The sequence below is a fragment of the Hypomesus transpacificus genome, chromosome 3, assembly GCF_021917145.1.
Source record: "Hypomesus transpacificus isolate Combined female chromosome 3, fHypTra1, whole genome shotgun sequence".
In the NCBI taxonomy this organism is placed as follows: domain Eukaryota; kingdom Metazoa; phylum Chordata; class Actinopteri; order Osmeriformes; family Osmeridae; genus Hypomesus; species Hypomesus transpacificus.
Window position 1 is genome coordinate 12,753,862 of NC_061062.1, and position 25,560 is coordinate 12,779,421.

The following is a 25,560-nucleotide window of genomic DNA, read 5'->3' on the forward strand; positions in this document are numbered from 1 at the left end:
GTATTTCAACATGGCAATTATTTTAATAAACTAATTCACAAAAGTGAAACTGGTCAAAGTATTTCAGAGTTCAACAAAACACCCCACCAATAAAGAGTGTAGCTGCTGTGTGGGTCTTGATGCTACCCTACCCCCAGCGGCGGAGACTCCACAACCTCGCTCCACTACTCTCTCAAAGCAGGGATAAAGCTCATTGTTTCAACAGCTTGGCAGCCCGTGATCTTGGCACGGGGGAAGGTGTGGCAGGATCTGGTGCGAGCCTGGACCAGGTTGAGGGCGCTCTGGGAGGGCTGGGGTTAGAGGCTCACTCCAGGAGGAAGAGAGACAGAGAGAGAGGGAGGGATCCACTGAGTACCGGGGTTTCAGAGGATCGTTGGGGGATTTAGGGAGACTCGAGTCGGGACTGTCAGTGGGGCCGCCGGATCGAAGCTCCCGCCAACAGATGTGAGTCCAGAAGGCTGCTAACAGGATGAGGCCGGGCCACCACGTGGCTGAGGAGGGATTACCATGATCGAGCCGAAGGTAAACAGATTATTCTCGAAACAGGACCTGCTTTTTTAACCTCGTCACTGTTGTCACTCTGACCGTGGAGGGAGACGGACCTATCCACACACCACCCCACCTCTCTCATCCATCCATCCGTTCAGGTCTGCAGGATTCCTTACTCTCTATCCAGGCATCTCTGTCAATAAGAGCCTGAGTCGCTCTTACCAGGAGTCCTGACCTGTAGCAGACACAGACCCTGCGGAGGAGCACACTCCCCTTTTTGGCTCTCTGTGGCTGGAAGCTGGGAACTGGGACACTTCTCCATCCTCCTTCTCTTGGACTGGGGCTCATTGGTAGTGCATCCTGGACTTCATCACGTTTTTTTCTCTCTCTGTCTCTGCACAAATGAAAACTTGAACAGCTCCATCATGCTACTGAGAGCGGGGCTGTTCCTCACCCTGTTTCTGTTTACACTCCAAGCCAGTCGAATCAGAGGTAAGCCCAGTCCCCACTCCAGGGGACCTGTAATAGTATTTACTGTCTGCCTGTGTTGTTTGCTTGCTTCCTGTCCTTGCATTACAGTAAGATGTGCTTTGCTGTCTCAGTATGGAGAGAGACACTGCTACATGCTTGAGTGGATGTAAGTTCAGTTAGGCGAGAAGAAACAGAACAAAGTATGCTGATTCAGAATATTCTGAGTTGTTCACTGAGCCCAACTTTTTGGTCATCATTATGATGTCTCACAAAGTAAAGTAGGAACTGAACATTTGTGAAAAATGTTGGAGCTTGTTTGGTGCATAAAGGCAACATACATTCACTTTGACAACTGGATTGAGAGCAGATGCTCCTGTCTAGAGAGTAGACGTTAATCACACCTGTTGGTGTTGGATACAGTGTAATTGTCTTCTACTTACCGGGACACTTCAATAAGCACATTTTGATGTGACACTGTGTTAATGTGGATCGCAGTCATGTATTTTCTTATGTGATTTGAGCTAGACAATACCTAGATACAGTTTTGGATTGATTGATTTTGTTCCTTGATTTGGTCTACAGCTCTGCAGTACAGCTCTGTAGAATATTGGGCTGTGTTCAGTTCTGGTTGTGATGGCTGCTGAGTTCTGAGTTCATTACCACAGAGGAAAACAAAAGAGCATTCTGTAATCGGTAGCGCAGGACGCTAATCTTTTCTGGCTTGTAACTCTGCTGTGAGGCCCTTGCTGTTGTGCTCTGTACTAGAGACCAGTTACCCTTGCTTCAGGCCCCCATGTCTGGCCATGTGCAACCCAGCGTAGGGGCCGAGGCCAGGCCAGGGCTGAGGCCAAGGCTGAGGCTGGGGCCATGGAATTTCTGAGACCAATTTCTCAATCTGTGTTTTTAATACTGGGAAGTATAATAACATTTCAGTTCCTAAATACTCAGTTAATTATCAATACACAAAACCCACTGTTCGGGAAATGATTGCTCTGATATGGTTAAGTGTTGAAAGGAGTGTTTGAATGGTGGCTGGGGGGCAGAGGAGGGTGATTTTGATGCTGTGAGATGGAAACTGAATGTACATGCGTGGCAGCATAAACATTGCATCATCCTTTCTGGTCCCATTCCTGGCACTTTCATTCTTAGTAATGAGCTAAATGGGTCATTCCTGAAGCCACTATTGATCTTTATTACAGTAATTACCTCAATAAGAAGAAAAAACTACTAAATGTTTTATTGTGAGCTTGTTCCCATCAAGTTGTTCCCTGCTTTTTTCTTGACCAGGCTGTGTGATCCATGAGTGTGACATGTACAGTAAAGTATGTCTTGTTACAGTTTACGGATGTATGAGATACATCAGTCCTATGTCCACTATTTAGATCATGACTCGGAGCACAAACTGGTTCTTGACTTTCTTGAACCGTGACTCCTGTTAGTCCCATTTGTTGTCCAAGAAGGGATATGATTTCCTCTGGTCATTGGATTGATAGAGGTCACTGTTGTGCAATACATGAGCAGTCAGTGTCAACACAGTCACCTCAGAGAGGTTGACCACTAGGCAGGGGCGGACTGGGGGAAAAAGGTGGCCCGGGAGTTACTGTTCAGACTGGCCCACTCAATACACGGGGCATTGCCCATTCAGTACACGGCAAGTTGCCCACTCACTGCATCCCACGTATTGACCAATCAGTGGCCTATGTGGAAAAATACCCACACACTTAACATTATTTCGGATGATTAAAAATAAATTACATCACATATATATTTTCTTACGTTGAACGTCCGAAGTCCGTAAGAACACACTTCATAAGATTTTTGAAAAATAGGCACCATGAGTGTGAATACAGATCACGAGGAGGAGTATAAAAGTCAGTCAGAGATTTCAAATGGTCTTAGAGCAAATTATATGTGTTCAAGCTGTGTAAAATTGAAAATAGTTGGAGGTAGCAGCGATGTCAGAGGGATGGCCGGATGGTGATGGAAGTGGGCTGGTATTTTGGACCATCCCAACCCCTTCGGCCCACCGGGGATTCCCCCGGTATCCCCGATGGCCAGTCCACCCCTGCCACTGGGCCAGTTTAGGAGGATCTGTCCACCCACCATGGATCTTCAGGGGTCTAGATGGCCCAAATGGTCAATCGTATGGTTATCGTTAAAACACTGAACTGAACACTTTCACTTCGAGAGACTTCCACTCTAAAGCATCAACATTTACATCCCTAACACTCATTCCTTCTCTTTCCACTTCCTGAACCAAACACAAAGAGGTGTGCTGGGTTAAGGGATATAGGTTACAGGTCTTTATTTCTAGCTTGGTGACACTCCAGCTTAAAATGTCTCTGAAGTTAGCCATCTGGTTTCATACTGAATGAGTGACAGGATTCACAGGCTTAAATGGCTTGCCTAACCTCATGACACTAGCTTACAGCGAAGGTTGAGACTTTAAAATTGTGAATTTGTCAACTAAACAGTCAAAGTAACGTCAGCTACATCACAATGAGTGTCAGTGGGGGCTCTTCATCAATACTCGACAGCTTTGAATGGGAACATGGATTGACTTTACAATAACACAATAAATTCAATTAGCAACTTAATATTACACAAATATTTCTAGATAATTATCGGTCAACTGATCATGAGGTCACTTGTTTTAATTTGACAAAAAAAGACTATCTCCCTTCTGAGAAGACGTGGCCAGGCTGAACTGCTGGTCTGAAGATCCTCTGTGCAGTGCCTAGCCCCTAAAAGTCTTTAACATATCCTTAATGTGAGAGATTAATCTTCTCAAGGCCACACCTCTATCTATTTTTAACCTCTGACAGTGAAGGCCAGTTGCTCCTCTAAAAGACTGGGACTTGACTTCTGCCATTAGGTAACAGCCTTGACAGTTTTAGTACCTGGAATTTTAAACACTCTTTGTGTCAGATCAGGTTAGCACCGGAGATATGGCTGAGGCAGAGAAAGGTAGCTCAGAGGAGAAATGCATAATGGCTATGGTCGATTTTGCTGACTGATCACTGTGAAGAAGTTATTGTTCGTGAAGTTAAAGATTCATTTTTTGGTTCTCACTTTTGCAATGTTTTGCTGTGCTGCTATATACTTGGTCTGGGATTCTTTAGAAAAATTAACCTGTTGCATAATAAGATTGTTAAGTACACCATGCATGAAAGTACACACAAAAAAGCTGTTCACAAGATCAGAGACTAAATCTTTACTCTCCTGTTGTAGACCTAGAAGGCCCAGATTTCTCAGACATCAGGGATGTCAAGTACAGGCACTTCTTGGAGGCATCCGGACAAATTAAGCACACTACCAACGTCAAGACGATAGAGGACCTGACCAGGCATCGGACAAAAAGGTCAACCTTCTTCACCACTGGGGTCAAAGTCTGTCCTCAGGAGAGTATGAAAGAGGTCATCACCAGCCATCGAGCTTACTACAAACTCAGAAGTAAGTGTTGTTAGATGATTGTACAACGCCGTGACTGACTCACCAGTCACTGCATTGTAACAGTATCTCCACTATTGTTTGTTAAAGAATCTGACTGAAGAATTACATGTGTTGAAGTAAAAACAAAGAATATGGTTTGGAGGTGATTGAAGGTTGAGATCACTTTTGACACCTTACCAGTGTTTTCCTTTGACAATAGCTTACTGTATTCATTGTCCAGATGAGCTGAGCCAGAATAAGCCCTTTCAAAAATGTTGTGTCAGCACTGAGTAAAAACATAGTTGTCTCCAGATTTAATTAGTTGCACAAATAATTGCTTGCTTTGAAGTTTCCACAGTGACTGTTTTCAGAAACAGAATTGCATCTTAATCCTCTCATAAAAAAACATTAATTTCTGAAAATTCTAATTTAATGTACTTAACACAGAAACATTCTGCAGTGATGATGGAAGGTACTACTGTGGTGAATCTAAGAAAAACACATGGGATAACGAATAACCAATATTCAAGAGTTGGGCTTCCAGAGGGTTGTTTTAGGTTTTTAAGGAGCTTGGTGGTCTGTCTGTGTGTTTAGTTTGTCAGGAGGCAGTGTGGGAGGCGTTCCGTGTCTTTCTGGACAGGCTACCCAGCTCGGAGGAGTACAAACACTGGGTCCACGCCTGCCATCACGGCTCTCTCTGTCTGGACGACCTGGCGCGCAACTTCAGCAGCACCCAGGAACACCTAGACATGGTGGCCAGAGTGGGTCTTCACATAGCTTTAATTCTGACCCTTAGACTTAAGACTTAATTTGTGGTTCTGGAATGCGTCTTGTAAAAGGTGTTGCGACACAAAAACAAGGTTGTAATAACTATGCATGTCTGTGGTGGTTTTATTTTAGAGAGTGCAGGCAGCCACACAGGAGCAAGCTGAACGTGAGAGGTAGGTAAAGATAATTATTATTCCTCTTTATAATGTGTCGAAAAAAGTTTGATAAAAGCCAAATACGTGTGATAATTAGATGTGAGCAGATAAGGGAAATGAGAGTTTCACACCCCGCTGGTATTTTTGTGTCAACTACAAAGAGTTAGAAGGACTGCCAACAGTCTCTTCCTCTGGAGGCTAATACTGTACACAAGCAAATCCCAAAACATCTGTTGAGAAGCACTCAGAGAAACTAAGAGCTCTGAGAAGTGTGAGATGAGGATGTGATGACAGGACACTGTATGGAGAGACATGCTCATCTACTGCAGATAGTCTCTGAAGCACCCATCCGACACTTCTAAGACCAGGCCAGGTGTTATATGGAACACCCAATTCATGCCCCTCTTGCCTCAACACAGATGCATCCACTACTGTTGTTTTGATGGCCTTATTTAATGTATTGTGGGGTCAGATAGCTGAGCGGTTAGGGAATCGGGCTACCAATCAGAAGGTTGGCGGTTCGATTCCTGGCCGTGCATATTAGGTTGCGTCCCTGGGCAAGGCACTTCACCCTACTTACCTCGGGGAGAATGTCCCTGTACTTACTGTAAGTCGCTCGAGTTAAGAGCGTCTGTTAAATGACTAAATGTGTTGTTCTCATGACTGTGGATTACTGTCCAGAATACTTGGATTTCACCTTTTTACCATATCTCTGGTGTTGTGCTAAGATTCTTGTTAAGGGCCAGGAAATTATGGAAGTATAGTCAATGTATCGTGACTACATTGTTGAAACACATCAATCAGAATGATACGTTTTGCTTTGCAGTGACGAAACAGCTGAGCCAGGAAGGCCTGAAGGAGAGAAATGTAAGTGCATCCCTTTTATCAAAATTCCTATGAAAATGAAATGAGTAAATGACATAAAATGCTTACAATGCATCTTTCTTTCAGGCTCAAGGACATCTTCCCTGCTGAAGATTCCAATTGAATTTGCAGAGGTAGGTTGAAATTGACACAGTCTCTGCTGGCTGTACTAGGACCAGCATTATTCATTCCAAAGGATCAGTCTGGCCTCACACTGCCATTGACAACTGCATGGCTACTATTGGGTTCACCAGTCATCGGACAGTCCCAACGTGGGTTCTGAAGAGCTTCTGGAACAGGTGGTGGAGTTCAGCGTCACCATTGTGGACCCTGGTTACAGTGAGCTGCTGAATGGCCCAGAAACCCCACAGTACCATGACATCACACAAGAACTGCAGGATAAGGTAAGGTCTACCATAGGGGAAATTATGTTGAATGTTAAAGCAAAGTGGAAATCTATAGATTGTGAAACATGATTAGCACGATTGGTCCTGTGGCTTTACAAATCTGACTCTTAAAGGCTACTGTGTGTTTGTCTGAAAGGTTATTATAATCCTGAGGTTTTACCTTCACTTAAAGCAATGGTTGCCGTGGTACAATTTTGTGACTGGTGTTCCATTGTGTGGGTGAGCCAATGGTTCTCTGAATTAACAATGTATTCCATGCTAATGCCAATATTCCATTGAGAGAAACGTGATGAGTGAATAGCGCTAATTAGTCCAGTTCTAAACAAGGAACAATTTATTTGACAGGCCCAAAACATATCTACCACAATGACGGCCTTCTCTTGGTCTTGCATACCTGACTTCACCAATCAGCTTGATGTTAAAAGAATCTTATGATAAGGGTCCAAGCAAGAGGAAATCCAAGTATTGGACAACATCTAAAGACTGAATAGAGACTGCATTTGGAGAGCATGTAAACTAATAAGTAAACCTAATACATGATTCTTGGATAAGAGCCTGCTGTGTGCAGAACTCATTTAAAATATTAAAGAGCACAGGGAATGATTCTGCTCTAAGATGTTCTTGTGAAAATTCTTATTCTTTTCGTGTTTCTGTTCGGTGGATATCTCTCACATTCTGTGATGTTGTTTTGTTTGAGAGTGAACATTGCATCCGGAGCCGTTCTGGAAGAATTTTGATAGATGCATTACCTGAAGGTAACTTACACTCTCTTCTTCTCCACAGATGCTTCATGTTTTTGACAAACTGCCAGGATTTAAAGAGATCCGAGTGCTAGGATTTCGGTGGGTGATGTGAACAAAGTGCTGTGCTGCTTTCGATGCTAAATGTGTCCTTCTATTGAACATGCCCTATTATATATGCCCTCTTTGCAACTCATGACACATATGTAAGATGCTGCAAGGAGATACACATTGTCATAATATGACCTTCCTCCTGTTGTTCAGATCCGAGGATCTGTCTGTCCGCTATGCCGTGGTGTTTGATGGGGACTCGGACAATGGCGATGACGCCATGGGTGTTCTTGAACCAGGCACAGGGACAGATGGATCTTTACTGAAGGACATGGTTGCCAAGGCTTTGAGTGAAGAGACATCACTGCTTGCGGACATCCACTCGCTACGTTTTGAGCTAGGTATGCACTGAAACTGAACAAGTGACAGACCCCATGCCTTGTCACGGATACAAGAAGCAGCATTATTTGAGTATGAATGACAGTTACCGTAATACTGAAGGGGATAGATGGTCCTAAATAATCTACATCATCTCATTTTTCAACCCCTTTCCTTTTCCATTTTTAGATGTCACCATTTCTCCAGTGGAAGTCTTAGATGTGACACCCTTAGAGACCCTTGTCTCAGAAGGTTTTGGATTGACAGCGGAGACGGAGCCTTCCCTGGAGGAGGGTGTGAGGCCAGCTGGGGGTTTCTTCCCCACGGTGGCAGCGGTGGAGGACAACTCTCTGGAGGCTTTCACGGTCAGACCACATACCTACGCCTACCTGCCTTTCTTTCCCGAGGAGCCCATGGAGGAGGTTACTGCCTCACCTGCTGTGGAGGCACTCCCAGCTCCCCCCATACAGGAACTCACTGAGAATGGAGTCCTGGAGGAGGAGCCTTCATCCATGGAGGCATCTGAGGAGGTGGCTTCTCCTCTGGAAGTCATTGTGGTCATGCCACCTGTCACCACGCTGGCGGCCCTTACAGAGCAGCCCTCCACTGAACTAATCACAGTGTCTGTGGAGGAGGAGACTGCATCCCTTGTGACACCTGAGACTGAGGAAGGTAAGAGTATGAGGACATGTAAGCGGACATCTTGATTGGAGAGAGTAGATGTACAGTTGAGGTGAATATAATCTGAAATTCTACTTATTTCTTAAGGACCACTAAATGGCCCTGAGGTGGCTTCAGAGGACAACATGGAGGAGCTACAAGAGGACGAAGATCACAAAGATCAAGTTGTTCCAACAACGGCATCCATAGAAGAAGAACCTGAAGAGGTTGATTTACCAGAAATCCCTGCACCAGTGGAGGAAGACCCAACCCAACCAGAATGGGTCCTGCCCCTAGTCACAGAGCTCCTGTCAGCTGGCCCAATCCCGCCACCTGAAGATTACCTCACACAGGCCGCGGAAGAGAAAGAACCAATGGATTCCATGGAGGGGACAGATGATGCCCTCTTCATTTCTGAAGCCCCTGAACCTGGATCAGCCCCCCATGGAGATGGAGATGAGGCCTGGGAGAGGGCGGTGCCCCCCGCCCCCGTGGAGGTGCCCAGGGATGAGTCGGACCTGCAGGATGATGTGGAGCCGAGCGAGCAGGATGGCACGGAGGCCACGAATACACTGGAGGAGGACAGCGGGAGTGGGTTCCCAGAGGACGAAGAGCCTTCTGAGTCCACCGCCCCTCCTGCCCTCAGACACATGAGCACCCCCCTGATGACCAGCGTGGACAAGAGCAAAGAGTTAGTGGTGTTCTTTAGCTTGAGGGTCACTAACATGATGTTTTCTGATGACCTGTTCAACAAGAGCTCCCCTGAATACAGATCATTGGAGAATACGTTTCTCGAGCTGGTAGGTAAACATGCTTTTGTGCTTGATGTCATCTTGATGCATGCCTTTTTCTCGTGCTTGTATTCTTAGCTCCAAGATGGGGTGTCAACACCACTTGATAAGCTAATGTTGTACAAGAAGCGATTTTGGTCTGAAATTAATAGTTGTTACTTTTTTGGCTCTTCACTGTACACAGTTGAGGATGCACTGTGAGCCTTATCCTCACTTAGCTGTGTTCTTGCTGCAGATGTCTTATTCTCCTTAAATATAAGCAATTTTTACAATCCTGCAGCATATTGGTAATTTTGCTTTTATTTTCACATGGTCTGATACAGATTTAAATATTTTTGTTTTACTTAGACACAATTCTCTGAGCACAGAGACTCGCCAAATCCTGGAGCTTCCAGTAAGTCTAGGACTAAGACTCAGAGGACGTTAGCTTCGATACCGGTATTATTTCCATATTGGAACTATATCTGTCGTGCCTCAGAGAGAGCACAAACCTTTTCTTGTCTAACAGTTCTTGGTATAGGTACTGACATCTTGGAAACTGACCTAGAAGTTAGTCTCCTTTTCACAATTCAACATTTTCTTCATTCAATAATTGCCAACTAATAGCATTAACCAACGGTTCAAATCTCTGTAACCAACTTTGTCTAACAAATGCCAACAGTTCTGTATCTGCAGTTTCTGAAATGCACTTTTTGTTTAGTCAGTTGGTATTCCAGAGATGAACCATTCCTTTGAACTGATTTCATATTCCTTGTTAGTTTTGTCTATGAGTGTTGGGTGTTTTGCCTTAAATGTTGTGCACTCTGATCAAGATTTGGTTTCTCAGTGACTCAGTTTGGTTAGTTTGATAGTCACATTATGTTTTGAAATGTTTATTGAATTTTTAGGCGTGTCAAGTCCCTATATATATTGGTCAAACTTGGTGACTAACTAGTATAACTTGATGTGTTGGGTGTAAGCTGGGATGGTAAACATAATTTTTCATTCATGTTAACTTGATCGGAAATAAGATTTCAACTTCAATCTCATCAACAGGTTTTCTGAGACCACAGAGCAAGTTAAATAGTTGCTGCATTGGTTAGAGTTTGGGAAAACTTTATTATTGAGTTATGGATGATAGATGCATTGCCAGGTGTTTTACATTCACAGAAACATATGTGTATCATAAAATATGTAATAAATTCTGACATTTGTGCATATGGCTTGCTTTAGCTTACTTTAGTGCATTTTAATGAAAGATGCATTGCAGTAAAGTTAAGCTATGCTGATTGATTCAATGATTCAAAAACCTAATTAGAATCTTTTTTTATAAGTTGGGTGCCTGTGTTTGTGAATTATAATCACTGATGATGGTTCAAGAACTGAGACTGAGAAACTGAATGTACAAATGAATAGTTCTGATGCTGTGATGAAATAAAAAAGAGGCTTACCACAGCTCTGATACTACTGAAGTCGGAAACATGCAGTCTTTAGTTGTTTTGACGGATGTGAGCTTTGCTAAACACCCTTTCGTTTGAACATGGCTCAGCGCATGTGCATAGTCCAGGGTGGTCTGCATCATGGGATCCAGTGTTGCTGTGGTCTCTGTACGGTGTGGCTCTGGGCTTTGAGACTGGGTAAGAGGCTTTAGGTAATTCTGGTTAGTACAGGCATCAGAAAAGTTCTAACAGGGCATAATTAGCGGTCCCAATCAGCTTAGTCCAATATCAGTCAATTGAATGTGTTTTGCGTGCGCACAAACATGCCTGGATGAGGCCTCAGGCACGTCTTTGCAGGATGAGGGTAGGCTTACTGCTTAAAGAGTCATGCAACTACATGATGGAGAACTTACAGGAAATGTATTTATCCAACAGGTTGTAATTAGTAGATAAGCAGGTCCAGTCCTGCTCTGGTCCATCATGGGCCATACATTATTATTCATATCCAAACAGAAGTGTTCATTAAAAACACTGTTGTTAAGGTTAAAAGGGTTTTGACTTGTTGCAATGCCTGCCCCTATTAAGAAACAGCAAGGAAAAATAATGTGTTATGTAACATTCTCAGCCTTAAACTGAGAAAACATATCAACCAAATGGGATTGCCTTCTCTTTGGAATAAACCGATAGGCTTACAATAAAAGTGAAGATTGTAGGGAAAGTCTTCTGGTTACCACAACAAAATGATTCAATATTCTAACAAGAGAATTGTTTAATTACAATTAATTTAATTGAATAAAAAACTTCAGTTGATAGCAGTCACTTTCTAAGCAATTTAGATCTATTCAACATTTTAATCACTTTCCATGGATGAAACGTTAGGAATACCATTGTTCAAACTGGAATTTCAAGTTGTGCATTAATGCATTGCAATGTCATACAAAAAGCATGTACAATATTCCAATGTCTTCCCTTACAAACTAGATGAACTCTGCTGCATTCAATATATCATTCAGACTAAATAATTTGAAGAAATAAGAAACAGAAAAAAGCTTACGTGTCTTAATAATTTGATGACAAAATATCTGATTCAATCATTTAATTCAATCTTAAAATCAATACTCCATCTCCAATCTTTAGTGGTTGCCCAAACCAGAGGTCTATAACGTTACTTATTAACCAGTGTGTCTAGTTTCAATGTTTTCTGTCAACACTAATGTGGTCAGAAGTTGGCACTGGTAAGTATTCACAGTACATGTTGTGTACAACCAGTGTTAGAGTTGTCTTTTAAATGGGCTTTAAATAGATCTTCAGGACAAACAACATAAATTACAGTCTAGAATTTAGTGCTAACTCTAATCCAAAAATGTTTTGTGAAGTGTCAAAAATACTTAGGTTAATGCATGCAGCCCATTTAAATGTACAATGTATGTAATCAAAAACGTGTACTTTAAACTTGGTAAAAAAAAACTCTTCACCACCCTTTGTGATTCTAGGTTAGGTTAGAAGTTTGCATGTACAGTGAGTCTCCTGATTTTGCTTTGGCATACTCCCCTTTTACTCCTGTACCTACTGGTGTGTGTAGCAACCAAATAACTTTGGAAATGGAGGCTAAAAGACAACATACAGTATTTCTGTTGTCTGATGTGAGCAAGATTGCTTTCAATTCCCTTGCATACTACAGTAGAGAACAATGAGGAATATTCCAAAGTAAAATATAGTGACAGTCTGACCCAGTCTGTGCATAGCTGTTTGTTAGGAGATGCTGGCTAACATGTTGGACATGACAAATGTTTAGCAAACGCTGAATGTCAAAGCCATTCATTTGCCCTTTACTGTGGCCGTACTACAGTATAGAGCACGGATCTCTTTCTCTCTCCCTCTCCCTCTCTCTCTCTCTCTCTCTCTCTCTCTCTCTCTCTCTCTCTCTCTCTCTCTCTCTCTCTCTCTTTCTCTCTCTCTCTCGCTGTCTTTCACTCCCTCGCTTTCTCTGTTAGCGTGTGACTGAAGCCATAGCGAGCTGGCTCTCTTTGCCTGCCAGTGATAAGCGGAGTAACCAGATCAGAGGAGAGCCCCTTAATGCCTCTTATCTTTGGGTATACAGGCCTGAAACGGCTGAACTAAGGCAACATAATCTCCCTTCTCACAGTAGCGCCTTCCTGCTACCTCGTATATTAGTCTGTAAACCCAGGTGCAGAATGAGAGCAGTTATTACTGAAAACCCATTGATGTATGAATATGGTTTTCACAAGGTCCATTACGTCTAAAAGCTTTTCAAATTTGATGGTGTGCACAGTGGCAGAGAAAGGATGTCATGATGTTTGTGGTGGCACTGCTTAAAAGGTTGGTCTACCTAACATTCATGCTCCTTTGGGAATCTACCTATCCTGATCTGCCTGCTAAATTATCCAGGCTTGAGAAACAATCCAATTAAGATTTGAGTTGAGCAGAAAGTTGCAGGGAATTTAACTTGACCTGGATGATCTGTAGTTTTTTGCTCTGGCCTTGTTGTTTTTAGGATGAAGTTGTGTTCTACTAGTAGGGTTCAGTCAGCTTTGGAGGTCATTGTAAAGGTCTGAAAATCAGTTTGGTCTTCTATTGACTTCAGTCAAATATTTACTGTGCTACCGATTTTCTTGAAATGAATGCTTACTAACAACACGTTTTACACCACATTCAATGACGCAGACAGCACTGTTATTGACTACGTAATAGGCAGTTCAATGGCAACCTCACTTCGATTGCTAAAATTGCAGACTGTAAATACTCCTTCTAGGGATTGTGATCCAGTACATGCGAGATGAGGCTTTCTCACAATCTTGGTCCTAGGAGGAAACAGTTACACAATTCAACAAATAATTAATCAAACATACTTATTTTTTTGTAATCTCAGGGTGAAATCTGATAGATTACTTTTTATTGAACATTTTATTGATTATTTTATTGAATTGTTTTTATTCAGCCTTTTTTTCAACCATTTAGAGCAAATTCTTATTTACAATGACAGCCTTGCATTTATCCTCCTCCTATGGTCAAGATGAAGTCACATACTCCATCAAAATGTTGGAGGGGTTTCAAGACATTAATTTAAACCATATTGGTGAACACTTGTCTGTCTTGAAGGTCATCAAGGCATTTACCATTCTCAGTTAACATTTTTACTAGTCCTGTCATAATAAAGAACAAAACATTTAGCAGATAATAACACAAGCTCAATCATTTTTCCATGAAATACAAGTATATCATGAGGAAAAGATGATCAGATAAAAGGATGAAAGGATAGTACTGAATCAATTTATTGGTGAAATTTACATACTAATTTGATCTTTCTCCCCTCTTTTACAGCTACTTCCATACCTGCAGTCAAACTTAACAGGATTTAAGCAATTGGAAATCCTCAATTTCAGGAATGGAAGTGTTGTGGTGAATAGCAAGATGAAACTAGACAAGGCGGTTCCATACAATGTTACACAAGCCGTGCACTGTGTGCTTGAAGACTTCTGCAGTGCTGCATCTAAACGCCTGGACATTGAGATTGACAGCCGCTCCCTGGATATAGAACCTGGTAAAAAAACAAAAACTAAAATGGCTTTTCTACTGTTTCAATAACAGTTTACCTAGTTATAGATGTAAGAAATGCATGACTATTGTAGACAGTACACTGCATAATACTATCTGCATGTAAAGGCTTTGTAATGACCATGAAAGGCTTTAATATAGCAAAAGTGTCAAACAGAGCAATTGTTATTGACCAGCATGCCAACTTAAACTATTCAGGAAGTGGATATAGTGCCTACCACGGCAACACCAGTGACAATGCCCTCAGCTGTTCACTGGTGTTGAGCCAATATCATTTTAATCTGGACTGGGACTGTACATCTCCTGATTAGCACATCTCTTTCCACGACCTCATTAACCATACTTTATTGAACGCAGACATCTTCATCAACATCAATCAAAATGTCCTCTAGCTGCTTGTCGGTGTGTGAGGAAAATGCAGGAGGACAGAACAGAGACAGATGAATGTCTGTGGAATGCAATGCACGCTAAAGAGTCTCCTATCCTCTTTCTCACACTCTCTCCCCCCAGCTGACCAAGGAGATCCCTGTAAGTTCTTAGCATGTAACGAGTTCTCACGGTGCGTGGTAAACAGCTGGACAATGGAGGCGGAGTGTCTGTGTGACCCAGGCTACAGTACCGTGGACGGCCTACCCTGCCAGAGCACCTGTGAGATGGAGCCTGCACACTGCTTGAATGGAGGCCTGTGTGAGATCATTCAGGGCCACGGAGCCACCTGCAGGTACACAACAAACTGACCTTCAGAACAACCACACACAACAGAGATACAAAAATACGTTCCTGTAGCTCAGGGCTGTACGTTTACGGAAAACGTGGTTCAATTCCTGCCCTGCTATGTTATCAGTATCTTTGGAAACCGAACATAAACTTGATCTTAAGATATGTATACAGTATACTACAATTGTGCTTTGCATGGTATTAAAAAGCCACTGATGGGAGTGGGAGTCTAACCTGTTTCCTCTTGACTGTTTCAGATGCCCCATGGGTAAATACTGGCACTATCATGGCGAGCGCTGCAACGAGCTCGTGTCCATGCCGCTAGACCCTTACCTCATCGTAGCCTGTCTTGTGGGAAGCCTCACCCTCGTTTGTGCCATCATAGGCATCTTGATATTCATTAACAAGAAATGCATACAGACCCGAAAGACCGTGACTTTGGTGTAAGCATACGTTTTTTTTGGGACCCCCTTCTTTTATGTTTTTGCGATGTTTGGTCCATTTGGCTTAATGAGGCGATGTTTTGAAACCCTGGTTTCTGCAACCACTTTCTCCTTTTCATCACAGGCACACTCTTGCTCCATATGCCTTTGAGAACACATTGAGAGTGAACCCTGTGTTTGAGAATGACGATGGTGTCTTGACTCAAGTATCCACCTTAGAGTGTGCATCCAGTTCCTCCCAGCCATCAGATCAAAGCAGTTTTCCCTCAATTGAAAATTTACATCTCAGTATTGAGGTAATTGGTGCATCAAAATTGGCGACTTCTAAATTACTAATCTAAAACCTCAAAGTGATCAACTAACTCACTAATTCTAAATTTACAATAATTGTCTCAAAGGATAGCTTTGAATCTTGGTTAGACATGCTCTGTTAGACTAATAGGTACAGACTCAGTTTGAACTCATACACTGAACCCATGCCCGAGTATCCTTTTTTGATAAGGTACCCATGAGTTGAGCGAGATAACCATGCATCCTTCATGTGTCTATAAGTTTATTATAAGTTTTCAGGTAATTCCATAAACTAATTTTCCACTCCCATCAGCATTACCATTATGTGACTTTCTTTGGGATGACGTAATCTGTTTGGGTTTGACATCCTTCACTCATCATGGGTTTAACTGCTGTATAACCATTAATGTTAATATGTTCTGTCAGACATTAAAACCCAACCTACACTTGGTGCTACACCAATAGGATACTCAATGGACTCTCAAGTCATGCTTGAGAGATCCTTATGAGTTCACATCCACTTCTGTAGCTACAAGCTCTCTAATTCTCCTAATTCTCTCATTTTTACTCATCTTTTTTTGCAGCCAAATCCAATGCCTTAAACTTCACACTCAATTATGTTTTCCCCCTAATATTAGATTAGTGCCAAACACTTAATTAAAAATCCTCCAGCTAACCCTTATAAAATTGGAGTTTGTGAACGAGTGAGTCTATGTTTCTCTGGTTCTTTTTCAGATGCCCAGACAGCTCTACACAACAAGACCAGACAAGTTAGTCTCAGAGATGGTAGACTTACATCACTGTATACCACATAATGAGGTGAGGATAAAGTCTGCTTCTTTGAATCTTTCTTTTGTCATTATGAATCAATGAAATGATGCAAAAATAATTTTATGTTAAGGAACCAAAACATTTGGTTATGTAAGGTGGATAAGAGGTGGATAAGAGTACATTCTTATCTTGTGTATACATGAAATATTTTACAGCTTTATGACGCATGTAAAGGTGAGATAACGTTTCAGTTTAACTAATTATGATTACTTGAACAAATCAAACCTACACTGCGACATATCTTAACCAAATCATGATGTGTGTAATAACCTTTTGTCTCCATTCAAACAGACCACAGTGTGACATCTAGATCTGACAATATGCAGTATATTTTAACCAACCATTATTAACTTCACAGTGATAGGAGTCTCATATAAGCTTCCTCTATGCCTCCATTTAATAATTCAAACAAACACTAAAATGTCATTCTGTATGAACCTAGTATGCTTTTATATCAATAATTTACAGTATGTTTATGTCGACTTTCATTTTGAATCTCACCTTGAGGCTAATCATTTTACTGCCATGATTTCAAATGCATTTCTAAATGTGTCACAACAAATAACATCACCGACTATTTTCTTCCCCGTTTATGCTGTTGTTCCAGACGTGGCTCCCACCAAATGAATACCGAACTCGACGCTTGTTGAGAGCTTCAGACAATGAATGCTTTGAAGTAACAGTCCTTTGATTGCACCTTCCTTGCCCTTCCACACAGTGTCTTAGAGAGGCTGGGCATTGTAGATCTTAAACTTGAGTTGTTTTGGGGATATTTGTCATCACTTGAACTTCGTTTCATGGCAGTGGAGTCATCATTACCCGTGATCATGCAAGTTACAAGTCTCCACACGACTGGGTGTATTTTACAGGCAGATGGCTAGAAATGGATATTATTGTATATTTTGGACTAGGAAATTGTAAAAATACCAGTTTACCATGTGAAAATACCAATGTATGCTGGACTAAGATGTTTTAAAATACCCATGTATTTATACTGTATATCTATGGTTAGGATCACGTACTGTACACCCTTGGCAGAGGTTATTGTTCTTCCTCACAATGAGGTATTTATTTACAAAATGATACACATCGTGGTATCTGGATCTTAGACGACTGAACATTATGCTGTTTTAATGTTAATGTTATTCTAACCTGTGTTCAGTGTCCCAAAAAGAGAATGAATGTAAAAAGCACAAGCTGTTTATTTTAATCATACTATTGTGTATAGCAAGATTCCAGTAATTGATTGTAACATCTAATGTATAGTTAAAACAAACATTACTCTAACAAAATTACAGCAAAGAAGTCAGTCCTAACTTATACAACAATTTACACCAATCACTTGTCTTTTGAGTGATTTTCCTAACCAAAACACACTTGGAGGATGTGGATGATTTTTTTTACAGTTTTACATTTCATAGTAAAAATAAAGCTTTTTTTTCCTACGGAGTGCGTGTAATTTCCTGTACTTTGTTTAGAAACCTTTTCTTCAGCACTGAACTAGCCTTTCAATAGCTTAGAAGCTGTCAATCATCCGCAGAGACAGTGACAGCAAAAGCAGATTAACAAATCTTTTATCCATTATTTCATTATCCACTCTACCATCTTGTTAGCGTCGATAATCATAAGCTTCTCCGAGCCATTTAGAACAGCCCTAACAAAGAACCTTAGCTCATTGCCAAGTCAGATCCTTAACCTAAACACCTGCCCATTATTCAATACCAAACTTTGACATACGGTATGGTTGCATGCGTTTATTTCCTTCATGTATGTTGCAGTACAGAAAACAGAATACAAGATTTGGTTGCACAGGGTATGGTCAGTATTGTTCTTGCTCTGTACATAAGAGCACAGACAATCAAACAATGCAACTCCTCAAATAATATTACATCCACATTGAGGTGACTGACAAAAACTGATATTAATAATATTGAGGAGTAGGTTTGAAGGTGATAGAACAACAGTTTCTTGTATTCATGGTGCATGGATTTAGTCTATTCTCTGAGAAAAGACATACAGTACATGTTACAAATGCCTACTGTATAAATTTTTCAAACGTTATTAATTTAAAAGAACATTCTGACACTAGAAAATATTCTAAATGTAGTATTTTAGATCAACAAAAACATCTCAATACAATTCGAATAGAAGATATTTGAGGAGAGGGTTAATATGAATGGTATTCAGTTATCAATTGGAATAGCCCGATAATGCCATACCTACACATTAGGTCAAAATTAGGTCTAAGACAAGGTACAGTACTAACATAGATATCTCTTATCTATCAAAGAAACAAACACCTTTGAATGATTTATTGCTATTGTAAAAGTCTGACGCAATGTTTTGACATTTTAAAGAGGAGTTTTTCATCCCAGCTCATCTTCATCACTGATGTAACATCCTTCAGGGTGTGATAAACAAAACCAATAAACATGTCTCTGTTTTACCTCTAAACAGCCCACTATTCAAACTACACTATGGCAAAAATGTCCAGTTCAGATGCAAACAAGCATTATTATTTAACAACTTTTAAAGAACCAAAATAATTTTACAATGTTGTTATGACTGTTGCAACTATGTTCAATTAATTATTTAATAACTTAGTGATGTTTGAATATGCGTTTGTCTAGTGCAGCATCATCGTAGTTAAGGCCTCAGTGTGGACATTTTATTCAAGCATAGTTCCTTTTTGCATAAGGACAGAATGCATAGTGGTGCACATTCCTGTATATTCACACACACATAAAAAACGAAAAATCACAAATCAACATAAAAAAGTCAAATTACTCAAACAACTACATGTTAAATGTCCTAAATGAAAAAAAACACTCAATATTATGGAGTGTTTTCCCTTAGTGTGTTGACTTCATACTTACAACACCCACAGGACTAAGTGATCAATTTAACCTCAAGCACAATATACAACTCCAATTAGGGAACCCTGCACAAAAAAATAAATGCCAATTTTCCTTTCAACCGATCATTTGAAGTGACATATTTCAGAAGGCTTTCCCCCTACAGCAGCAGGCCCATGACGGGGCGTCCTCCCCAGCTTCACTTGAGGAGGTTCTGCAGCATGGCCGTGGCGTAGGTGGGCCGGGCCTGCTTGCTCTCGATGGCATTCCTCAGGTACTGGATCCCATCGCAGCGTTCCCAGATCTCCTCAAACTGCCGTGGAAGGATCTCCGCTCCTCTCTTCCTGGTCAGGCCGGTCTCCTCCAGACTCAGCTCACACATCTCCATGTCATCTTTCCCTGAGGAGAGAGGAGCCGCAGCTCAGACTGGGGTTCAACGTACTGTAGTGAGGAGACATGCCGATCCATCAGGCAGGCAGCCACGCGCACACACACACAAACAGATGTAAATACCTACTAAAATAGATAGCTGGTCAACCCTATTGTATCGACTACACAAACATTTCTGAGCTCACATCTCTAATAGCACAAGCAAAACCCAGCTTGGAGGACAATACCACACACTCAAGGACAGTTGGAGAACAGAAGCGACTGCTATGACGGACCTCTTGACCTACGTAGCTTGTGTTGAGAGCTAATTTCCACAGTACGGAGAAGGTGAGGACGACGGCTCTGATGCTCACCTGCCACCAGCACGACGGGCTGCTTGTCAGGGTGGAGCTCCATCTGACGGGCGATCCAGGGGCCGTCGAAGTGGGCGTACCACCAGCCCTTCTTCTTGTTCTGGGGGTCTTTGTACTGGTCGGCTGGCCGGATGAAGGGGATGCGGAAGTAGCGCTGATGGCGGTTCATGGCTATTTCCTGTTGCTGGTCTGTCATGGGCGGTGCGGGGTTCTGTTCGGCTGTGTCAGGATTCATTCACATTTCATGTTTCAACTCAGAGAGGTTAGGTTTACTTTGATGTTAATGTCATTCATCTTTTGTGCATGATATCATCGTTTTTTTCCTTTTCAGATCTGCATGAGATTGACTGCTTTGCTGAATAGTCATTGTAGTTTGCAAAGTACTTTCAAAAATGGCATTACTAGTCTTGAAAAACAGTTTTAGCAAATGACTGTTTGCATGTCATAATGTGTGTCTGGAATCACAAGAAGAAATCGGCAACAAATAACATTTCAACAACTTGAGACATCAAAGCAACTGCAAAAGAACCTAGCACTATAAAGAAGAACCAAAGTAAGCAGCTTCGTGAGCTGGTAGAGGCTCACTTGCCAAGACCTGCTTCCATTAGCAAAGCAACTGAACAAAAGACAAACTAAATGGGACCCACATGCTTATACAGCTTCCATCTCAGATCAAAAGAAGCAAAGAAAAAAAAAAGACTGGAAAGAGAAAATAGAAAGCCTCCACTGTCCTCACCATACACCGTTGTTTGTTCTCGGGATAAAAAAGTATGGAAATGAAAGTCTACAAAGAGAAAAGTAGGTAGCTTTCAAGTCACTAAATAAATCATATCCTGTTTTAAACTGTTTCCCCAACCTCCCAGGTCCTGTGTCTTAGTGAGAGGAATACACCATGCTTGGTTTGGCAGCCAGCCACAGCTATGCAACTGCCAACACCATGCCTGACCAGGCGTGGTTGGCAGCCAATCCTGACACTAATTGGGACAAATACATTTGACGCAGGCAGGCGCAAGGCCTACATCAGCATCTTATTACATTTCAGGGAGTGGCGACAGGGTATTTATACACACAAGTCATTAATCTGAGTCAGGTGGCTGAGCTGTTAGGGAATCGGGCTAGTAATCTGAAGGTTGCCAGTTTGATTCCTGGCCGATTCCTTTGCTCTAACCGTTTGACAAAGACAAACGGAACTTAGATTCTTCTTCTTCAAACTGACAACAGTATCTGTGACATTGCTACATTTTTTACTTGTGACATTGGCATGTTATGATTTAATTGGTCTGTTTGATTTAGTTTACAAATGATTTAACCTAACTTTCGTTAAGGATTAGTTACAATAGACTGGCCACCATTGCTCTCCAGAATCTGTCTTTCTCTCCCTTCCCCCTCCCCACGCGATCTCAACCTACCATCTTGTATTCCGCTCTCATTATAGTAAGGACCTACTACTGTTCAACTCAAAGACTATTTGTTCATTATAATGACATTTTCTTAAATAAATCATTGTATATAATACTCGCGTTATCCCTCACGTTATCTGATCTGCTCTACTTTCATAGAATTCACTACTTAAGATTAGACTGATTATTACGAAGGCTATTATTCAATAAGGGTAAATAAGGTTTCCTCAGTCCCTTTAGCAAATTATGAGGTGTTGCCCCCAATAACTAGATACTTTATTATAAATTAAGTATTGTTAATCTTAACCAAGAAAACCCCCCTCCACTTGGCTTCAGAAAGTTACTAAAAGAACATGTGTGCCAGAGCCAGACACCTCAACAGAGGTCCAAGTCTAACCTGAAACATTGGGTACAAATCATGAACTTTAAACTAACATTAACGTTGATGTGAGAGGAACAGCTAACGTACAAGAGGAGTCTGCAGCTGCCAACCTTAACGTTTATGTTGTTAATAAATGACAATAAATTGTTGTTCTACCAGCAATATCTTCAAGTTTTGTTTTTCACTGTAGAAATCTCAAATGTCATAATGATTTGCCAATTTTCCACTTCAAGCCAGTGGCGTAACCAGAAAAATATTTTTGGGTAGGCCTAGAAAAATATGGATAGGCATCTTTTCAGTATTTTTTTTACTTAATTACTTAGCGATGTACACCCGGTGCATAATTTTTCGGATATATTTTCGTTTTTGGGTAGGCTTTAGAACAAATTGGATAGGCCTGTGCCTACCCAGGCTTACCCGTGGCTACGACCCTACTTCAAGCACTGTAAATAAAAAAAGAGCCTGCGAAGAGGAACCCGTTCTTGTAGAACTCACCGTAGTCAGTGATGGACTTGGGGGCCCTCTGCTCGGACTCTCCATTCTGTTTCTTGTTCTTGGACTTCCAGGCGTGGTAGACCTTCAGTCTGCGGTGAAACTCCTCCCTGCATGCAGCCAGCAACTCGATATCTACAGGAACAACAGGCTCCTCAGTACACGCATATCATCATACATGGTGGTGCCCTCCTGCCTGCCGCCATTTGTTCATCAGTATCAGAAATGCTGATACATTCTGCTCGTAAACAAATGAAGTGTGCAGTACTCAATTAACTGATCCTTGGGGTTAAAAAGGATAAAGCGAATGATAAATAATGCATACGCCATAGAGAAAATGGCACATTTGCTTTACGATTGGAAAGATCACCTTAAAAGCGTTCTGAGGCCTGCTTCCACAAGGAATGCTATTAGACTGAGCAGCCAGATGTCCACTTTACACACTAGTGCATAAACACACTCACTGACAATGTCTATCAGTGAGGCCATTCTACAGACTGCTCGCTGATTGACAGCTGGTCCATTCAGTTGTTTATACGCCACCCCCAGAATGAAAAGGTTTTTCAAAAGTCCCTCATGTTTGTGATGAAACAGCATGACAGGGAAACCACCCCTCACCATCCTCAGTGATAGTTATAATTTCCGTTGTGGCACCAGGCGGTATTGAGATTTGGCGCAGCAGCTGTGAGTTCTACCAGTCGCTCTGTGCTTCTCTGCTGTCATCCACAGCTAGCCCCTTCCAGCTGCAGTCCCACCACCTACCCCCCACCCTGAGTCCCAGAACATTGGGTGGGGGTTAGGGAGGGGATACACATCTGACACTGCCAGGGAAAAGAGTGGAGAGTTGGGAAACGGTGCTAACTTGCTTGTTTCTTGCTGTTTGTTTAAGCATGCTTAATTGTTCTTTATCGCCCACCAGGACCGCTTGCCGACTTTGTGGAGGAGCTGGACATGCTCCTCAGCGTCCTTCCGGATGATGGAACCCCCCTGATAGTCCTTGGGGACTTCAACATCCACCTCCAAGGAACGCAGGCTGTCGACTTCTTGTCTCTCCTGACCTCCTTCGACCTGACGCTGCTGAGCACACCGGCGACCCACAAGGCAGGCAAACAGCTAGACCTCGTCCTGACACGCAACTGTATCACTGACTTAACCTCTGTAACCCCACTGAACATCTCTGATCACTACTTTATCCAATTCACTGTCTCTCTCCCTCCAACCCGTCCTACCTCCCCTCCCCTTGTAACTTTCCGGCGCAACCTCCGCTCGCTATCCCCCTCCCACTTCTCCTCTATTGTAACATCCTCCCTCCCTCCCATTGACGTGTTCTCGTCCCACCCCACTAACTCTGCCACCGACACCTTGCTAACCACTTTAACTGCATCACTTGACTCTCTCTGTCCCCTGTCTACCAGGCCTGCACAATCTTCTCCCCCCTGCCCGTGGCTTACGGATGTTATTCGTGAAGAACGGTCCACCCTTCGAGCAGCTGAGAGGAGATGGCGCAAGTCCAAAGACGGTCTGGACCTTGATAAGTATCACTCCCTCCTCAAATCCTTCTCTTCTCACATAACTGGTGCCAAAACCCTCTACTTTCTTAACAAAATTAACTCTGCTTCAAACCCCCACAAACTTTTCTCTACCTTCTCCACCCTTCTTAACCCACCTCCCCCACCCCCTCCCTCCACCCTGACAGCAGACGACTTCTCCTCTTTCTTTGAGAAAAAAGTCGCCGACATTAGCAGTCGGTTCCCTAAACCCACCCTTCCTACCCCCTCACCCTCCATTTCTGACCCAACTAAATGTCTAAACTCCTTCTCTCCCCTGTCCGAGGCAGAGCTCTCTGACCTCATTCTCTCTCATCGCCCCACCTCCTGTCCCCTTGATCCTGTCCCCTCCCCTCTCTTTCAAACCATCTCCCCCTCTATCATAACTTTTCTGCTCTGTTCTAAACTCCTCTCTTACCTCTGGCACCTTCCCCTCTGCCTTCAAACAGGCCAGAGTTACCCCTTTACTCAAAAAACCCTCCCTTAACCCTGCCGTCCTCCAGAACTACAGACCGGTATCATTGTTGCCCTTCTTTTCTAAAACAATTGAACGTGCTGTATCTAACCAACTGTCTAACTTCCTTTCTCAGAACAAACTGCTCGACCCCAACCAATCGGGCTTCAAGACCGGCCACTCCACAGAGACTGCCCTTCTTTCAGTCACCACTGCCCTCCAGTCTGCCAGAGCGGCTTCCAGGTCATCCGTCATCATTCTGCTGGACCTTTCTGCGGCGTTTGATACGGTTAACCACCAGATCCTGCTCTCCACACTTTCTGAGATGGGCATCACTGGCACTGCACTCCAGTGGATCTCATCCTACCTGTCGGGAAGATCCTACCAGGTCTCCTGGGGAGGCAAACTGTCAGGCCCACGCCAGCTCTCCACTGGTGTCCCACAGGGCTCCGTCCTTGGTCCCCTCCTCTTCTCTCTGTACACCACCTCACTTGGACCAATCATCACCTCCCATGGCTTCTCCTACCACTGCTACGCTGACGACACGCAGCTGTACCTGTCATTCCCTCCGACCGATCCGGGGATCTCAGCTAGGATTGAGGCCTGCCTCGCAGACATCTCCGCCTGGATGACTGAGCACCATCTCCAGCTGAACCTTGCCAAAACAGAACTTCTCATCATCCCGGCCAAACCCTCCATCTCCCATGACTTCTCAATCACCCTGGGATCTGCGACGGTGACCCCCTCATCCTCTGCCAGGAACCTTGGGGTGACCATGGACGACGAGCTCTCCCTCACGGCCCACATTGCTGCGGTCTCCCGGTCGTGTAGATTCACCCTCTACAACATCCGGAAGATCAGGAGATACCTGTCTGAGCACTCCACCCAGCTGCTTGTCCAAGCACTTGTCCTCTCCAAGTTGGACTACTGCAACTCGCTGCTCGCCGGTCTCCCATCATGCGCAACCCGCCCTCTTCAGAGAATTCAGAACGCAGCGGCCCGTCTGGTCTACAATCTACCCAGACGCTCCCACGTTACCCCGCTCCTCATCTCCCTCCACTGGCTACCCATAACGGCCCGCATCAGATTCAAGACCCTGGTACTGACCTTCCGAGCAGTGAATGGAACTGCGCCCGACTACATCAAGTCTCTCCTGCAGCCTTACACCCCCACCCGCCACCTACGGTCTTCTTCAGACAACCGCC

At 42.9% G+C, this 25,560-nt stretch overlaps 2 protein-coding genes across 2 annotated transcripts in view; one reads left to right on the plus strand and one right to left on the minus strand.

Moving 5' to 3' along the window:
• The first annotated feature begins 834 nt into the window (after positions 1-834).
• impg1b (interphotoreceptor matrix proteoglycan 1b) lies at positions 835-17,866 on the plus strand. The gene is made up of 18 exons (XM_047051970.1): positions 835-981; positions 4,192-4,413; positions 4,987-5,153; positions 5,293-5,333; positions 6,142-6,182; positions 6,267-6,313; positions 6,434-6,583; positions 7,370-7,428; positions 7,591-7,778; positions 7,945-8,427; positions 8,524-9,215; positions 9,555-9,644; positions 13,967-14,186; positions 14,711-14,921; positions 15,175-15,360; positions 15,485-15,656; positions 16,387-16,470; positions 17,090-17,866. The coding sequence occupies exons 1-18, from the start codon at positions 915-917 to the stop codon at positions 17,171-17,173; spliced, it is 3,204 nt and encodes a 1,067-aa protein (XP_046907926.1). The 5' UTR covers positions 835-914; the 3' UTR covers positions 17,174-17,866.
• Positions 17,867-18,206: 340 nt separating this feature from the next.
• The window catches only part of LOC124466450 (unconventional myosin-VI-like), a 41,013-nt gene continuing 33,659 nt past the window's right edge, over positions 18,207-25,560 (minus strand). The window contains exons 32-34 of the mRNA XM_047018314.1: positions 22,358-22,489; positions 20,081-20,299; positions 18,207-19,736 (exon numbers count right to left, since the gene is read on the minus strand). Coding sequence (XP_046874270.1) covers positions 19,537-19,736; positions 20,081-20,299; positions 22,358-22,489 — 551 coding nt within the window. The 3' untranslated portion in view covers positions 18,207-19,536. The remainder of the gene's footprint in view (positions 19,737-20,080; positions 20,300-22,357; positions 22,490-25,560) is intronic.

What these genes read in the sequence shown, in the direction of transcription:
- impg1b (XM_047051970.1), top strand. Translation starts at nt 915, where the DNA reads ATGCTACTGAGAGCGGGGCTGTTCCTCACCCTGTTTCTGTTTACACTC. An exon ending in CTCCCTGGATATAGAACCTG is followed by an intron (nt 14,187 to 14,710) that starts GTAAAAAAACAA and finishes CTCTCCCCCCAG; the next exon opens with CTGACCAAGGAGATCCCTGT. An exon ending in CGAAAGACCGTGACTTTGGT is followed by an intron (nt 15,361 to 15,484) that starts GTAAGCATACGT and finishes TTTTCATCACAG; the next exon opens with GCACACTCTTGCTCCATATG.